Source organism: Kogia breviceps, chromosome 3, assembly GCF_026419965.1.
Source record: "Kogia breviceps isolate mKogBre1 chromosome 3, mKogBre1 haplotype 1, whole genome shotgun sequence".
Classification (NCBI taxonomy): Eukaryota; Metazoa; Chordata; class Mammalia; order Artiodactyla; family Physeteridae; genus Kogia; species Kogia breviceps.
This window is the reverse complement of record NC_081312.1, coordinates 151,633,442-151,648,518: the sequence shown is the minus strand read 5'-3', so window position 1 is coordinate 151,648,518 and position 15,077 is coordinate 151,633,442. Positions and strand designations below refer to the sequence as shown.

Sequence of the window (15,077 nt, the reverse complement as noted above, 5' to 3'; positions counted from 1 at the left end):
GCTAAGGGTACTGCAGGTCCGCGGCGCCGCTACCGCACCTCTAAGGCCCCGCCCCCGGGTCAGACCAGGCCGCGCCTCACTCATCGCGAGAGGGCCGCGCTTGCCCCGGAAGGTTCAGAGGCGGAAGTGAGGTACCGGAAGCGGCAGTTGCCATGGAGCCCGCGGAGGACTGGCTGGTGGAATCCTTGCGCTTGTAAATCGTTTGGGCTTGGGACTTGGAATCCGGGCCTGGAGCTAGCTTGGGGGCGGACGGGCGCGGCATGGAGCACGCAGGGAACCCGCGGCTTGTGGGGCGGGACCTGTACGGAGGACTCCGCCTGGGCCTTGGCTCCCGCAGCTGGGAAATGGCACCTTCCTGTGTGCGCAAATTGTGTGAAGTACTACTAGTAGGGGCAGTGCTTGTGGCGGATAATAATAACATAAGTGACTGTTTTGCGCCAGGCTCTGAGTTAAACCTTAAACAAAGATTATCTCGATTCCTCACATCAACCTTGTGAAATCTGAGTACTCTAGGAGTTACATTTTACAGATGAGGATGAGGCTCAGGGAAATTGTGACTGGACTGCTCCCAGTCACACAGGGATGAAATGTGTAACAAGACTTGATCCCAGTTCTGCCTGATTGCAGAGCCTGGGCCCCCAACTGCTGAACCATGCTAACATCTCAGGTTCTTTAACAGCTGTAAAGTGCCATGCATCGTTTGACGTTGTGTCCGTATCATGCAGGTACCAGGATTTCCATGCATTCGACCTCTCGGGAGCCACTCGAGTCCTTGAATGGCTTGGGGACAAAGGTGATATGCTCTGCCTGGCCCTGAAGAACCACTCCTCAAGCTGGAACTCAGGAGCTCAGCCCAGAGGGATCCAACCCCTCTTCTGGGAGCTTGAGGACCTCTTGGTCACTTGTAGCAATTTCATGCCCCATCAGCATTATATTTCTCTTATGAAGATCTAGATCTCTTCCATCCCTCAGTACAAGGCTGCATACCAATGGCAGAAGAGTTTATCTTTGCTTTAGAAGATTTGGCAGAGTGTCTGGACCTAGCCGTGGTCCAGAATCTTTCTAGCACTTTGTCACAGCTTATTCTGCTTCTTTTTCCAGGAATCTTGGTTGCTGGCTATGAAAGCCTGAAAAAAAATGAGATTCTTCATCTGATATTACCTCTCAGACTTTCTGTAAAAGAAAACCAGGTAACTTGAAATATTTATGCTGAGTATATGTGTCTACTTCTACTCATTTATTAAATCTTTATGGAGCTCCTATTGTCTACTAAATATTGTCCTGGATTCTAGAATGAGAGAAACTGTAAGCCCTGGGCCTGCCGTTATAGTCTAATAAAGGGAGGCAAATGTGCACAGAGGTAAGTTGTACAGAAAATCCTGTGATTTACAGAGGGCTCCTAGAGCAAGAAATCAATTATACTTTATCAAGAATAGATTTAAGGGGAATTCCCTGGTGGTCCAGTGGTTAAGACGCCACACTTCCACTGCAGGGGGCCCAGGTTCAATCCCTGGTCGGGGAACCAAGATCCCATAAGCCATGCTACGTGGCCGGAAAAAAAAAAAATTTAAGGAGCAATTAGAGTATGAAGGGTGGTTGAAACCTTAGAATGGTTAAGACCACCTAGGATGAATGTGTAGTATATAAAGAATAAAAGGAGAAGATGGCTAAAGACAGAAGCTCAGGGAGAACATTTAAGAAATGGGTAGAGGAAGATGATGAACCCACAAGGAGTACTGAGAAAGAATAGTCTTTGAAGTAGGAGGAGTCTCAGAAAAGGCCAGTGATCCAGAAGCCAAGAGATAAGAATGTGTCACAAAGAGTTGATAGCTGCCTGATGTTACTATAAAATCACTCAGGCTCATTGGCTAGATCAGTCCTGCCTTTATTGCCCTTGGGTAACTTTCCTTCCTAATGTTCTTGATCTTCCTCATCCCTACCCCTCAAGCTGAGTCAGGAGCTCACCAAAATTGAGCCTTGATGAGAGACCTGATTTACCTCCCACCTCACCCCTGGCTTTCCCTCTGTTCTCTTGTGGCCACCTCCTCTTCCCCTGCCTCTGGTTCCTCATGTGGAGATAATAGAGTCTAGTGGCTAAGAGCATGGACTTCGGTTAGACAGACTTGGGTTCAGATGTATAACATAACCCCTGTGACCTTAGAAGAGGTCTATGCCTCTATGCCTTGGCTTTGTCATTTTAGAACAGGGATAATTATACTGCCCAGGTCACAGGGTGGTTGTAAGAATTCAACGTGATAAAGTAAAGCACTAAACAGGGTGGCTGACACAGTGAACACTGGATAATTGGCAGTTGTAATTTTTTAAATTAATTAGTTTATTTATTTTATTTATTTATTTGGCTGTGTTGGGTCTGATGCTGCGCGGGCTTTCTCTAGTTCTGGTGAGCGGGGGCTACTCTTTGCTGTGGTGCGCGGGCTTCTCATTGCGGTGGCTTCTCTTGTTGCAGAGCATGGGCTCTAGGCGCACGGGCTTCAGTAGTTGTGGCTCGCGGGCTCTAGAGCAGAGGCTCAGTAGTTGTGGTGCACGGGCTCAGTTGTTCTGCGGCATGTGGGAACTTCCCGGACCAGGGATCGAACCCGTGTCCCCTGCATTAGCAGTTGGATTCGTTTTTCTTTTCTTCTTTATTTATTTTTTAAATTTTATTTACTTTTGGTTGCTTTGGGTCTTCATTGTGGTGCACGGGCTTCTCATTGCGGTGGCTTCTCTTGCAGAGCACGGGCTCTAGGCATGCAGGCTTCAGTAGTTGTGGCACGCAGGCTCAGTCGTTGTGACTCGCGGGCTCTAGAGCACAGGCTCATTAGCTGTGGTGTATGGGCTTAGTTGCTCTGCGGCGTGTGGGATCTTCCTGGACCAGGGCTCGAACCCGTGTCCCCTACACTGGCAGGCGTATTCTTAACCACTAACAGGTGGATTCTTAACCACTGAGCCACCAGGGAAGTCCTGGCAGTTGTATTTTTATTGCTGGAAGAACTCACCTAACTTCCAGTGCAAGGTGTGGGGAGGAGGAATGGGGCTGTGTTAGTTGGCTGATACATTCCACCTTTCTCTGTTAAGCCTCTGTGACTCCTCTATGACTGCTTGGAATATAACACTTGTGCTGTGGCGAAAGGTTAGAAGAAAGGTTTTGGATGAGCAGGAAAGAAAGGAAGCTATCTGTGTAAGCAGCTGAGACCAACATTTGCAAATAACAGCACCCTGAGGCCCTGCCCAGAGAAGCATCATTGCCACCTGAGCTTCCGTGGCTTCCTCCCAGGCTGGGATATGGCTCCTTACCTAGAACTTGTCTGAAACGTTCCTTTGGAGAGCGGTCCCCTATCTGATTGGCCACCCCTTTGTATTTTAGGGCTTATTCCCTGAAAGAGATTTCAAGGTATGCCATGGAGGATTTTCAGACAGGTCTGTCTTTGATCTGAAGTATGTGCCAGACACCAGGTATGGTCAGCTCTGTGACCCAGACTTTCCATTCAGGATGGAGTGGCTGGAACTTTAGGGGTATCCTGTATCTTTATCACCACCCCTCCCCATCCCACCTCAGCACAGGGGCACATGGGAGGGCATGTGCACACACAGATCTGGAATACAAAGAAACCAGTGCTCAGTGGCTTTACGGTCCCTCACAGACCTCTTGACTATGGTAACCCACAGATTGCTGGCGTTGCTCTAGGGAATAGATATAAAGTAGAAGGGATGCTCTTAGTTTCTCAGAGAGCTGATAGTGGGTAGTTGGGGCTAATAGCTCAGTTGGCAGAGGCCAGAGCCTCTGGGTGAGGGTTCTGTGTTCAGACTCCCTGCTGGGTCCTCTAGCACACGTCAAGCCACGTGGAAGCCAGGGCCCAGTCCCTTGGCTCTCTGTGAGCTGTGGACCTGTCCCTAAAGGGGAACAAGCCTGCTCCTCCTCTGTTAAATGAGGGTGACTGATCTTGATGACCCCTCCCTGCGTAAGCTCTCCTGATACGGGGAGTGTAGGAATCCCAAGCTGAGCGGGCTGGGGAGGGAGAGGCTGAGGGCTATGTGGGTGAACTACCCACTGTCTGGGCTGAGATTTCCTATCCATCCTGAATAGGTTGCTGGTGACCAGTGGCCTTCCCGGTTGTTACCTGCAGGTGTGGCAGGTTGCGGAGGACAGCGGTAAGTGACTTTGACTTGGCGGGGTTGGGTTTGTAGGAAAGCCTGTTACTCTCACACCCCCAATCCCTAATCTGAGCCAGTTAAGAAACAGACTCAGAGCCAGTGGGAATTAAAATGCAGTATCTACTGGGACTTCTCTGGCGGTCCAATGGTTAAGACTCTGTGCTTCCACTGCAGGGGGCACGGGTTCAGTCCCTGGTTGGGGAGCTAAGACCCCACATGCCGCATGGCGTGGCCAAAGAATTTTTTTTAAAATGCAGTATCTTCTTTAATGCAACAAAGGTGAATTAGCAGCCACAGCAGCGCACACAAGCCCCAGGTGGAGCTTCCTATAGCTTGCTTCAGGAATTGAGTTTACCAGCCCAGCCAGAGGCAGAGCACCGGGTGAACTTCGGGCCTCTCCCACCCCAGGCAGGGGCAGAGCAAGGGCAGCAGGGAGGTCACCTCTCACTGCAGGCATGCTGCTTTCAGGGAGGGAAAACAGTGAGTGAGCACGAGGCTGCGCTGACCAGTCTCCCACGCAGAGACGTCACTCTGCCGCCCAACGGGAACAGGAAAGTTGGGAAAGGCGCAGGAAGCGTTAGTCCTGTTCCTCTGGGAGTCGGGGGAGTTCCCTCATAGTATCCCCTCCAGCAGGAGGTTTGCGGTTCCCCTGTCAGGCAGGCACCGGAGCCTGCAGCCCTGATCCAGCCCCTGCCATCCCTCCTTGGGTTAGAGCATTGCTGACCAGCGTGGAAGCGGGCCTCAGAAGCAAAGGCAGCCCGCTCTTGGAACTGCCCCTTGGCTTGTGTGGTCCTCTGCCTCACTTGGATGCTTCCCAGAAACCAGTAGCAGCTGTTGGCTTCTCCCCAAGCTTCACTGCCGCAGGAAGGTGGTTCTGGTCCTCATTTGGTTTTTGAGGTCACTGACCCTGTGGACTTTCCTTTGTTGTTTCTTCCTTGTCACTTGTCTTATGCTGTAGCTTCCAGGTGTGTGTATATACTTATTTGTAGTTATGACTATTTATTTTTTCATAATTTTATTGAAAGTCACCCATTTTAAGTATACAGTTCAGTGATTTTTTTTTTTTAGGAAATTTAACAAGTTGTGCAACTATAATCAGTTTTAGGATATTTTCATGACCCCATTAAGATCCATCATGCCAATTACTATTAACCCCCATGCCCACACCCTGCCCCAGGTGACCACTAATCTGCTTTCTGTCTCTATGATAGACTTGCCTTTTCTGGATATTTCATATCAGTGGAATCATACAATATGTGGTCTCTTGTATCTGGCTTCGTTCACTGAGCATAGTACTTTTGAGGTCCACCATGTCATACAATGTCATAACGTGTATCAGCAGTTTGTTCCTTTTTATGGCTGAACAGTATTCTATTTATGAATGTATCACATTTGTCTGTCTGTTCACCAGTTGATGGATCTGATTTTTGGTTATTAGGAATAATGCTGCTAAGAACATTCATGTACAAGTCTCTGTGGACATATGTCTTCATATGTCTTGGATAGACGGTAGGAATAAAATTGTTGGATCATGTGGTAAATTTATGTTTGATTTTTTAAGAAACTCCCAAACTCTTTTCCAGAATGGCTTCATCATTTACATTCCCACCAGCAGTATATGAGGGTTCCTGTTTCTCCATGTCCTCACCAACATTTGTTATTATCTGTCTTTTTTTTTTTTTTTTTGGTGGTACACGGGCCTCTCACTGTTGTGGCCTCTCCCGTTGCGGAGCACAGGCTCCAGAAGCACAGGCTCAGTGGCCATGGCTCACGGGCCCAGCTGCTCTGTGGCATGTGGGATCCTCCCGGACCGGGCCATGAACCCGTGTCCCCTGCATCAGCAGGCGGACTCACAACCACTGCGCCACCAGGGAAGCCCTGTCTGTCTTTTTTATTAAAGCTGTCTTAATGGATGTGAAATTGTATATCATGTGGCTTTCATTTGCAGTTCCTTAATGACTAATAATGTTGAGCATCTTCTTATATGCTTATTAGCCATTCATGTATCTTTGGTAAAATGCCTATTCAAATCTTCATAAGGGTGTTTTGTTGTTATTTTTTTTCCCCCTAGCAGGCTGAGATAACATGCTGTCACAGGCCCTTTGACATTCCAGTTTCACTGTACATTTTAATAGATACTTGTTTGAATTAATTAACAATCTATAAGATGTAACAGTAATATTAATGAGTATATATTATATTCCAGTCACTGTACTAATCACTTTCCATGTGTGATCTCATTAAATTCTCATGAGTCTGAGAACAAACTCTTTCCCAGAGAGGCTAACTTGTTCAAAGTCACAAAGATGGTCGCAGAACCAAGACTTAAATCTAGTCTGATTTCAGAGTCTGCTTATAACTATGCCTGGTGGTAACTATAGTTAGATAATAATAATTTATCTCAGTATAGTATGTAGGGGCTGTGAAAAAAAGGTTGTAGGGTATTTACTGACTGGCAACATAGTCTGTGCCACCATTTTGCTTAGATCTGGTTCCTGGAAGTAAGATCTACTTATGAAAGGGCACATAATAATAATTATTATTATTATTACTGTTATTTGTAGCAGTAGCTAACATTTCATCATTCAGTCGTTATTCATTGTGTGTTCCCAATGTGTCAAGCATTGGGCAAGGTTCTGGGGATATAACAGCAAGCACTCACATAGATGTTCCTTGCTTTCTTGGTGCTTATATTTTATCAAATATTTTGCCCACTTTTTGATTGGCTCTTTTGTCTTTATTGACTTGTGAGAGTTTTCTGTACATTCTAGATACATGTTATTTATCAGATATATGTTTTGCTAATATTTTCTCCCTGTCTTTGCATTTTCTTAACAGTGTCCTTTGAAGCATAAAAGTTTTAAATTTTGATGAGGTCCGTTTTAATAATAAAACAGTGTCATATCTAGGAAATCTTTACTTAATCCATAGATTTTCCCCAGTGTTTTTTTTTCCAAAAGTTTTCTTGTTTTAGCTCCAACATTTAAGTCTGTGATCTCTTTAGAGTTAACTTTTGTGTATGGTAGATATGAGGGGAAGGGTCTGAGTTTATCTTTTTGCATGTGAATATCTGGTTGTCCCAGCACCATTTGTCAAAAAGCCTGGCCTTTCTCCACTGACCTGCCTTGGTGCCTTTGGTGAAAATCGGTTGATCGTGAATATAAGGATTTATTTCTGGACTCTCCGTTCAGTTCCAGTGATCTCTATGTCTATCCTTATGTCAGTAACTTATAGTTGTTTTTTATCTTTCCCTAAAAATAGGCTGCGTGGGGCAGCAATGGTTTAAAGATGGGGGGGGCGCCTTGGAGCTCTTTTGTCCTGAAAGTGCCTGGGGTACCAGGTGCCATATAGAACCTGTAGCCCCAGGCCCAGGAGAGCTAGGCCAAAGGAGACTTGCTCTGACACTCATATGAGAGTAGGAAATCAGATAGTTACCTTCCCCTGGTTATTAGTGCAGAATATTCCAGAATCTGGGGAAGGCTGGCCAGCTGTTTTCCTAGACGCCTGAAAACGTAGCATTATCTTGGTGAATTTTCCAAGGTCCAGGTTTGACCCACACCTTTGGTATCTCAGAAACCTGATTCTGTCAGCACACCCAGAACAAATCTAATCTGTTATTAGGGGCAGACGCGCTCACCAGACCCACAGGACTGCTGTATAAACCAGAACGCAGATTTATTAGTTTATAATGAAAAAATAAGTATCCCTAAAAGTGGAATATTCCAGATCCTTTTTCTTTTCCTATAGAAGACCAAACCTAATCAAAGCCTGCATGGTAAACATAACCATAACAAGAGGAATCAGCTCTGAGGCTTCCAAATGGTGTTTTCATAAGCTCTCTTAGGCAGAGAGTATAGAACTTGTGAAGGCTTGGCTCTCCAGGCCCCTGGAGGGAGGGCCTGTGGCCTCTCCTCTCCACTCTGGGCCTGAGGAGTCCACTGGGAAGGTCTTTAGGTGGAGACGTACCTAACAGCCTCAGCTGAATGTCTCCCGCAGCCTCTACTTTGAAATTAACTTCAGTCTGGAGTGGCTCTCTCTGCCGTGGACGGGCTCCAGCATTTTCTTTGCCTTTGTGGCTGAACAGCCCCCTCTCATGGCCACCACTTTTCCTTTCGATGTGATAATACGTTAGCTCAGTACTGCATGTCTGGAGCCATTCTGACTCCTTAAGGAGAGTGCCTACTGCAGCTCTGACCCGTTCTGTTGGTTTAATCTTCAGACAGCCTTCTTTCTTTTATTGCCCAGTTCTTGGAGGTGCCTCACTGCATCTTTTGCTTTGATTTTGTAGCAGTTTTTCTTTTCATTTGGCTAGTTGGTGTGGATTTCCTAAAGGGGGCATTTTAACACTGACAAAAGAGGGGATGAGGAGGAACCTGCCTTGCTTTCCTGTTGTAACTACGGAGCACAACTCTCCAGTCAGGAGCTCTGAAGCCTTTGTTTTCTAATGCACCTTGGAAATAGGTCTTTGAAGGCTTTCCCTTGACCTCCTCCTTCCCGGCCATCAGGGGACAAATCACATCTGAGAACCAGCCCTGGCTCAGAGCAGCAGGTCCTGCGGAATGTGTTCCAAGCCCTCAGAGGCTGTGGAAGGGCAAGAGGGAGCCGCTGAAGTGGGGCCCCGGGGGAGTGAGGCAAGCTGACCTAGGCTGGTGTGAATCGCAGCCTCACTGGCACTCCCCGGAGACACACACGGTCCTGAGGCTCAGCTGTTGTGTCTGCTCCGACCTCCGCGGCTCCTAGGGTAGAGCAGTCATATTCAACAAGTCTAGACTAAGTGCACTGAGAGTCTGTGGCGTGGGGAGCAGGACTCAAGGGGCCTCCGCATCCTAGCCCAGCCTGGCCACACCTTCTGTGACTCCTTGTATGTGAACTGTCTCCAGGGAACTGACTGCCACGTGCTCGCTTGATAAGCCACGTTAGTGTTCCTTCTCTCGTCTCTCCCTTCCTCATCCTCTTACCGATCCTCTAGAATTTAAAAATACATAGATTTGCATTTTCTTCAGAGAATGTGAAACCAAACAGTGAGCTCCCTCTTGGAGCAAGAAAATATAAAATGGAAAATAGGCGTCTCCCTTTAAGTAGTTTGTACAGCAGACTGCTTGTTCTGAACTATGTTATAAATGGAGAATGCACAGACGGGAACCTGTCTGCTGTTGAAGCAGACTGAGGTGAACAAAGCTAAAATTTGATTTAACCTGAGGGCAAGTATGTCTTTTTAATGTTCAGTGTAAAACAGATGTGGACTTTCTTGCGCTGTTTATGTTTGAAGACAAAGACATCTGTGTTATAACCTTGACCTGTTAGGATTCGGCCAATTGCTTGAGGTCATGGGACATGGTTTTTTTTTTTTTGCGGTACGCGGACCTCTCACTGCTGTGACCTCTCCCGTTGCGGAGCACAGGCTCTGGACGCGCAGGCTCAGTGGCCATGGCTCATGGGCCCAGCTGCTCCACGGCATGTGGGATCTTCCCGGACCGGGGCACGAACCCGTGTCCCCTGCATCGGCAGGTGGACTCTCAACCACTGCGCCACCAGGGAAGCCCTGGGACATGTTTTTGAAGAAATAATATTACTTCATGAACTCCGTTCCTGTTATTTTCAGTTAAGGTGTAAACAACATCATTGGTGTGTTCTTTCCCTTTTCTTTCTTTATTTGTTCTCTGTAAAACTATAAAAAGCCAGAACTGCTTGGGAGGTTTTGAGATGGCTGCTGTGATTCATTATCTCCCATTTGCAAAACAGTTCATAAGACAAATTATAGAGAAACTACAGTGCTTCTGACAGTTTCCAAAAAGTAAACACAATGCACAGTGAGTATGTTTCCACATTCTCTCTCGCCAGCCGTGAGGCCCTGTCTCCCCTGACCTGGCAGGCCTTCACCATGGAATGTTTCAAACCTGCATTAACATTCTGGACTTCAGCCGCTTCCATTTCCCCCCAGATGTCATTAAGGCTGTCAGCACCATTGATGTGCATGAGAAGGAGGGACGTCTCTGGCCCAGGGTGGCCATCTTCTCGTCGGCAGCGCCTGGAGTCCTCCACGGGGCCACGCTCAGCAGTCTGAAGGTGGTGGATCTGGAATCACAGAAGACCACGTACAGCTCAGGTACCGCAGCCCCTTGCCGGCTCCTCCCAGCCCCACCCAGCCACGCTGGAAACCGAATCCAACCCTGTGTGCCAGCTGCTGGGGAAACGAGATGAGTGAGAGGCAAGGCCAGGCCTCAGGGCCCCTGTTCTGGGGCTGGGGAAGGCAGTCCCGGGACCAGCACCCAACCAGCCGGGCAGACCGTGTGAGATGAGAAGGCGGCGGGATGTGGTTCGCTCGGCCAGGGGCTGGTGGGGAGCTGCCCAGAGGAAGGGGCTTGGACCAGCCAACGGCGCCAAACCTCTGGACCCATCTGACTGCAGCCACTTTTCTCCTCTCGCCTCGCCGTCCAGGTGTCAGTGACGGCGAGTTGCTGAGTAGCCTGCAGGTCCTGGACGCAGCCACCTTTGCCTTCTGCTGTACCTCGGGCCGCCTGGGGCTTGTCGACACCCGCCAGAAGTGGGCCCCATCAGAGAACCTCAGGCCCAGCTCTGGGTCGGCTGGAGGGAGGTGGTGTGCAGAAGCTGGGGGCCGGGGCCCTGGGCCCAGCATGGCCAGCCTTGGCTCGGACGGGCAGCTCTGTCTTCTTGACCCCCGGGATCTCTGCCAGCCGGTGAGCTTGGTCCAGTGCCCAGTGTCCATGCCTAGCCCTGACCCAGAGCTGCTGCGAGTGACTTGGGCTCCAGGCCTGGACAACTGCTTGGCCATTTCAGGTACTGCTGAGAGGATTTTGTGTCTGTCACTTGATCTCTGTCTTCCGGGGACTCTTGGGTGCTCAGGAAGGAGCCCGTAGTAAATCTGGCCCCAGAAGTTAAAGTTGCTCACAGAAAAGCTCCACATTAGCTCTCCAGGTTCTTCAGTGGCAGTCCTTCCACCTCCTGGCTACCAGACTTCCCCACGTTGGTAGCAGGCCTTTCCTGTCCCAGCAGGAATTCAGTTCTGAGGTTGGTGGAGAGGCTGCGGATGGTGAGACACTAGTACAGCCACGGGCTGTACCAGGGAGAGGCGATAGGGTCTCAGCGGTGCCGCTCAGTCTACTCGCTTTTAGAATTACAGCAAGCTAGCTAGGTCCGCAGGCTCCTGGGTCTGGCCAGGCAGTATCTAGTTGAATGAGGGTGTGTAATGAGGTTTCTGAAAGCCGATGGAAGGATCCTCTGACAGGGGGAGAGGTTGAAAGAATAGTTGAGAGAGCAGGAGAGGGTCATTGATCATGGCAAGATCCAGAAAGAGCAGAAGAGCAGAACCAGGCTTGGGTAGTTCGCTCTAAAGGCTTCTCTTTCCCCCATCAAGTAGGAGACAAGGCTATCTGCTGAGAGGGACTCACATGCGGAGGGATTAGAATTGGGGGCAAGTGGAAGAGGTTTGAAAAGTCTCTAAAGCCTCCGTTTCTTGGGGAAAATAATAGTACCTACTTCATACAGTTGTGAGGGTTAAAAGAGAGAATGCAAGATTAGCCTCGGGCCTGGCACCTGATAGATGGACAACAGATGCTTATTGTTATATGCTCTGTGGAGTCATCAGCCGCCAACATTGACGGCAGGTGTTACATGCCTGTCAGTTGGCCTTTAATTTCATTTATTTATTTTTTTTTGGCTGCACCGCACAGCTTGTGGGATCTTAGTTCCCCGACCAGGGCTAGAACCTGTGCCCTCAGCAGTGAAAGCGCAGAGTCCAAACCACTGGACCGCCAAGGAATTCCCTCAGTTGGCCTTTAAGTATCTTGTGGCTATTTGATTCCTCATCCTCTAGCCTGTTTTGGTTCCGTAGAGCATTCAGAGATTCGGCGTCAATGCTCACTTTTCTTGTTCTTCCTCAGGTTTTGATGGGACGGTCCAGGTCTATGATGTCACGTCTTGGGGTGGAATGGGGCGCCAAGTAAAACCTCTCTTCACTCACAAAGGTCACATCTTCCTAGATGGCAATGGGATGGACAGTGCTCCACTGGTCACCACCCACACCTGGCACCCCTGCAAACCGAGGACTTTGTTGTCCGCAGCAAGTGATGCCTCTCTGCACGTATGGGACTGGGTGGACCTCCATGCTGCCCACTGACTCCAGCATCTTTCCGCCCAGGCCCTAGGAAGCTGCTGTGTAGCAAGAATATTGATTCAGGATTCAAGTGACCACAGAGCCCTGTTACCAGCTGAGTGGCCGTGGGCAAGTTAACCAGCCTCTCAGTCCCAGTTTCTTTATTTGTAGAATGAGACTGGTAATAACTACCTGGCAGGACTGTTGAGAAAGTTAGAAGTAACATATTTTAAAATAACTGGTAAGGGGACTTTCCTGGTGGCACAGTGGTTAAGACTTCATGCTTCCAATTCAGGGGGCCCGGGTTTGATCCCTGGTCAGGGAACTAGATCCCACATGCATGCTGCAACTAAGAGTTCGTGTGCCCCAACTAAGGATCCCACCTGCTGCAACTAAGGAGCCCATGTGCTACAACTAAGGCTCCCGCAAGCCACAATTAAGGAGCCTACCTGCTGCACCTAAGACCCAGCACAACCAAATAAATAATAAAAAAATAATAATAACTGGTAGGATGGATGCATGGCACAATAAATATTTGGTAGCTTCTCTTAGATCTGGGAGCCCCATTTCCCCCAAGTGTAAAATGGCAGTGTTTTACCCCTGTCTGCATTCACAATATCATGGAATCTGAAGAGCCAACGAATGTAAACAGGTTTTATGAACTTTTTTACAGAAGTGAAAATGTATAGTGACAGATAATCATGAAAAAAGTCAACCCCAGTAGCAATGAAGGAAATAGCAATTAAAATAAGATTATGCCATTTTTATGTACTAAATTGCAAAATTTTAAAACATTTTTGCCTTGAACAGCTGATAGAGGTTACATGGTACACAATTCAGAAGGTACAGAGGAGCAGCTTGGTTCTTTATCCCAGTTGTATGATGTACCATTGTTCAGTTGAACCATAATTTATATATCCAGGCTTCTGTTATGTGGCATTTAAAATTTTCTAATCCTTTGAAACTACAAGTAGTGTGTACAGCTTTTGTATCCATGAACAGTATGTCTGTAGAATACATTTCTAAGAATAAAACTGCTAAGGCAGAGGATGTGAGCATTTTTCAATTTTATAAATACTGTCAAAGTGCCCTCCATAGAGATTATGCCACTTTATGATGGCAACGATGATGATCGGTCTGATTCTCTTACCTCACCACCACTCTCCTTAGTGGCTCTTTGACCTTTGCCAGTCTGATAAATGAAAAATCATTATTTGTACTTTTAGTCTGCATTTCTCTTATGTGTGAAGTTGAGACTCTTCACATATTTAAAAGTTTTGGGGCAGCTGTTTTTAAAGGTGGTAACAGCCAGCGTGGGGAGCTAGGCATTCTCATCATTACCACCTGCAGCTGGCGTTCAGGCAGAGACCGGCCACCCTCCTCTCGGGCGGTTCTCACTGGAACACGGCCTTCACCAGAGTGATGCTTTCCAACCCCTGCCCCCCAGGGGAGTAGGCCCAAAGGACATTTCTTTTGGTGGCCTGTAGCAAATATGAAAGTGTACCTGCATGTGATTCCTCACTGTCACATTTGTTAAAGGATTTTCAGCAATTTTCTTGTTGAAATTATTTGATTACTAGTCACAGTTTGGGCTCTGATTTTTTTAAAAAATAGCTTTATTGAGATATAATTCACATACCAAACAATTCACCCATTTAAAATGTACAATTTAATGGGTTTTGGTATATTACTTTATTAGGTTTTTTTGCGGTACGCGGGCCTCTCACTGTTGCGGCCTCTCCCGTTGCGGAGCACAGGCTCCGGATGCGCAGGCTCGGCGGCCATGGTTCACGGGCCCAGCCGCTCTGCGGCATGTGGGATCCTCCCGGACCAGGGCACGAACCCGTGTCCCCTGCATTGGCAGGCGGATTCTCAACCACTGTGCCACCAGGGAAGCCCCTCATTTTTAAGTGTACAACTCAATGGCATTAATTACATTCACAATGTTGCATGACCACCACCACTGTTTATTTCCAAAACTTTTCATCACTCCAAAAAAACTGACTGTTGTGGGCTCTGGTTTTTTGGCTTTCAGTTGGGCTACTTGGTGTATTCTTCAGCTCGCCTCCTATACCAAAATGCCACAGACTGGGGTCTTAAACAACAGGGATTTACTTCTCACAGTTCTGGAGGCTGGGAAGTCCAATTTCAAGGTGCTGGCTAGGTGGGTTTCATCCTGAGGCCTCTTCTCTTGGCTTGTAGGTGGCCACCATCTTGCTGTGTGCTCACATGACCTCTTCTCTGTGCTCATGCAGGGAAAGCTCTGGTCTCTTATGACACCAGTCCTTTCAGATTAGAGCCTCACCCTTATGATATCACTTAACCTTAATTACCTCTTAAAAGCTCTATCTCCAAATACAGTTACATTGGGGGTGTTTTATTCACAAAATGAATCAGCTATACATATGTATATATATATATATATATATATATATATATATATCCCCATATCTCTTCCTTCTTGCATCTCCCTCCTCCGACCCTCCCTATCCCACCCTTCTAGGTGGTCACAAAGCACCGAGCTGTGCTATGTGGCCGCTTCCCACTAGCTATCAGTTTTACATTTGGTAATGTATATATGTCCATGCCACTGTCTCACTTCGTCCCAGCTTACCCTTCCCCCTCCCTGTGTCCTCAAGTCCATTCTCTAGTACATCTGCATCTTTATTCCTGTCCTGCCCCTAGGTTCTTCATGACACTTTTTTTTTTTTAGATTCCATAAATATGTGTTAGCATATGGCATTTGTTTTTCTCTTTCCGACTTACTTCAATCTGTATGACAGACTCTAGGTCCATCCACCTCACTACAAAT

General features: G+C 47.7%; 1 protein-coding gene across 2 annotated transcripts; it reads left to right on the top strand.

Annotated features, from left to right (window-relative positions):
• The first annotated feature begins 124 nt into the window (after positions 1 to 124).
• WDR73 (WD repeat domain 73) lies at positions 125 to 14,280 on the top strand. 2 transcript variants are annotated; one of them, XM_059057340.2, is made up of 8 exons: positions 125 to 193; positions 726 to 793; positions 1,102 to 1,190; positions 3,365 to 3,453; positions 4,085 to 4,149; positions 10,094 to 10,258; positions 10,591 to 10,950; positions 12,054 to 14,280. In XM_059057340.2, exons 1-8 carry the CDS (start codon positions 153 to 155, stop codon positions 12,287 to 12,289), a joined length of 1,113 nt encoding a protein of 370 aa, XP_058913323.1. In that variant the 5' UTR covers positions 125 to 152; the 3' UTR covers positions 12,290 to 14,280. The 2 variants fall into 2 exon arrangements, with proteins under 2 accessions (XP_058913323.1, XP_066886059.1); XM_067029958.1 differs by lacking the exons at positions 125 to 193; positions 726 to 793 and adding an exon at positions 242 to 725 and having other exon boundaries at positions 12,054 to 13,483.
• Positions 14,281 to 15,077: the final 797 nt, after the last annotated feature.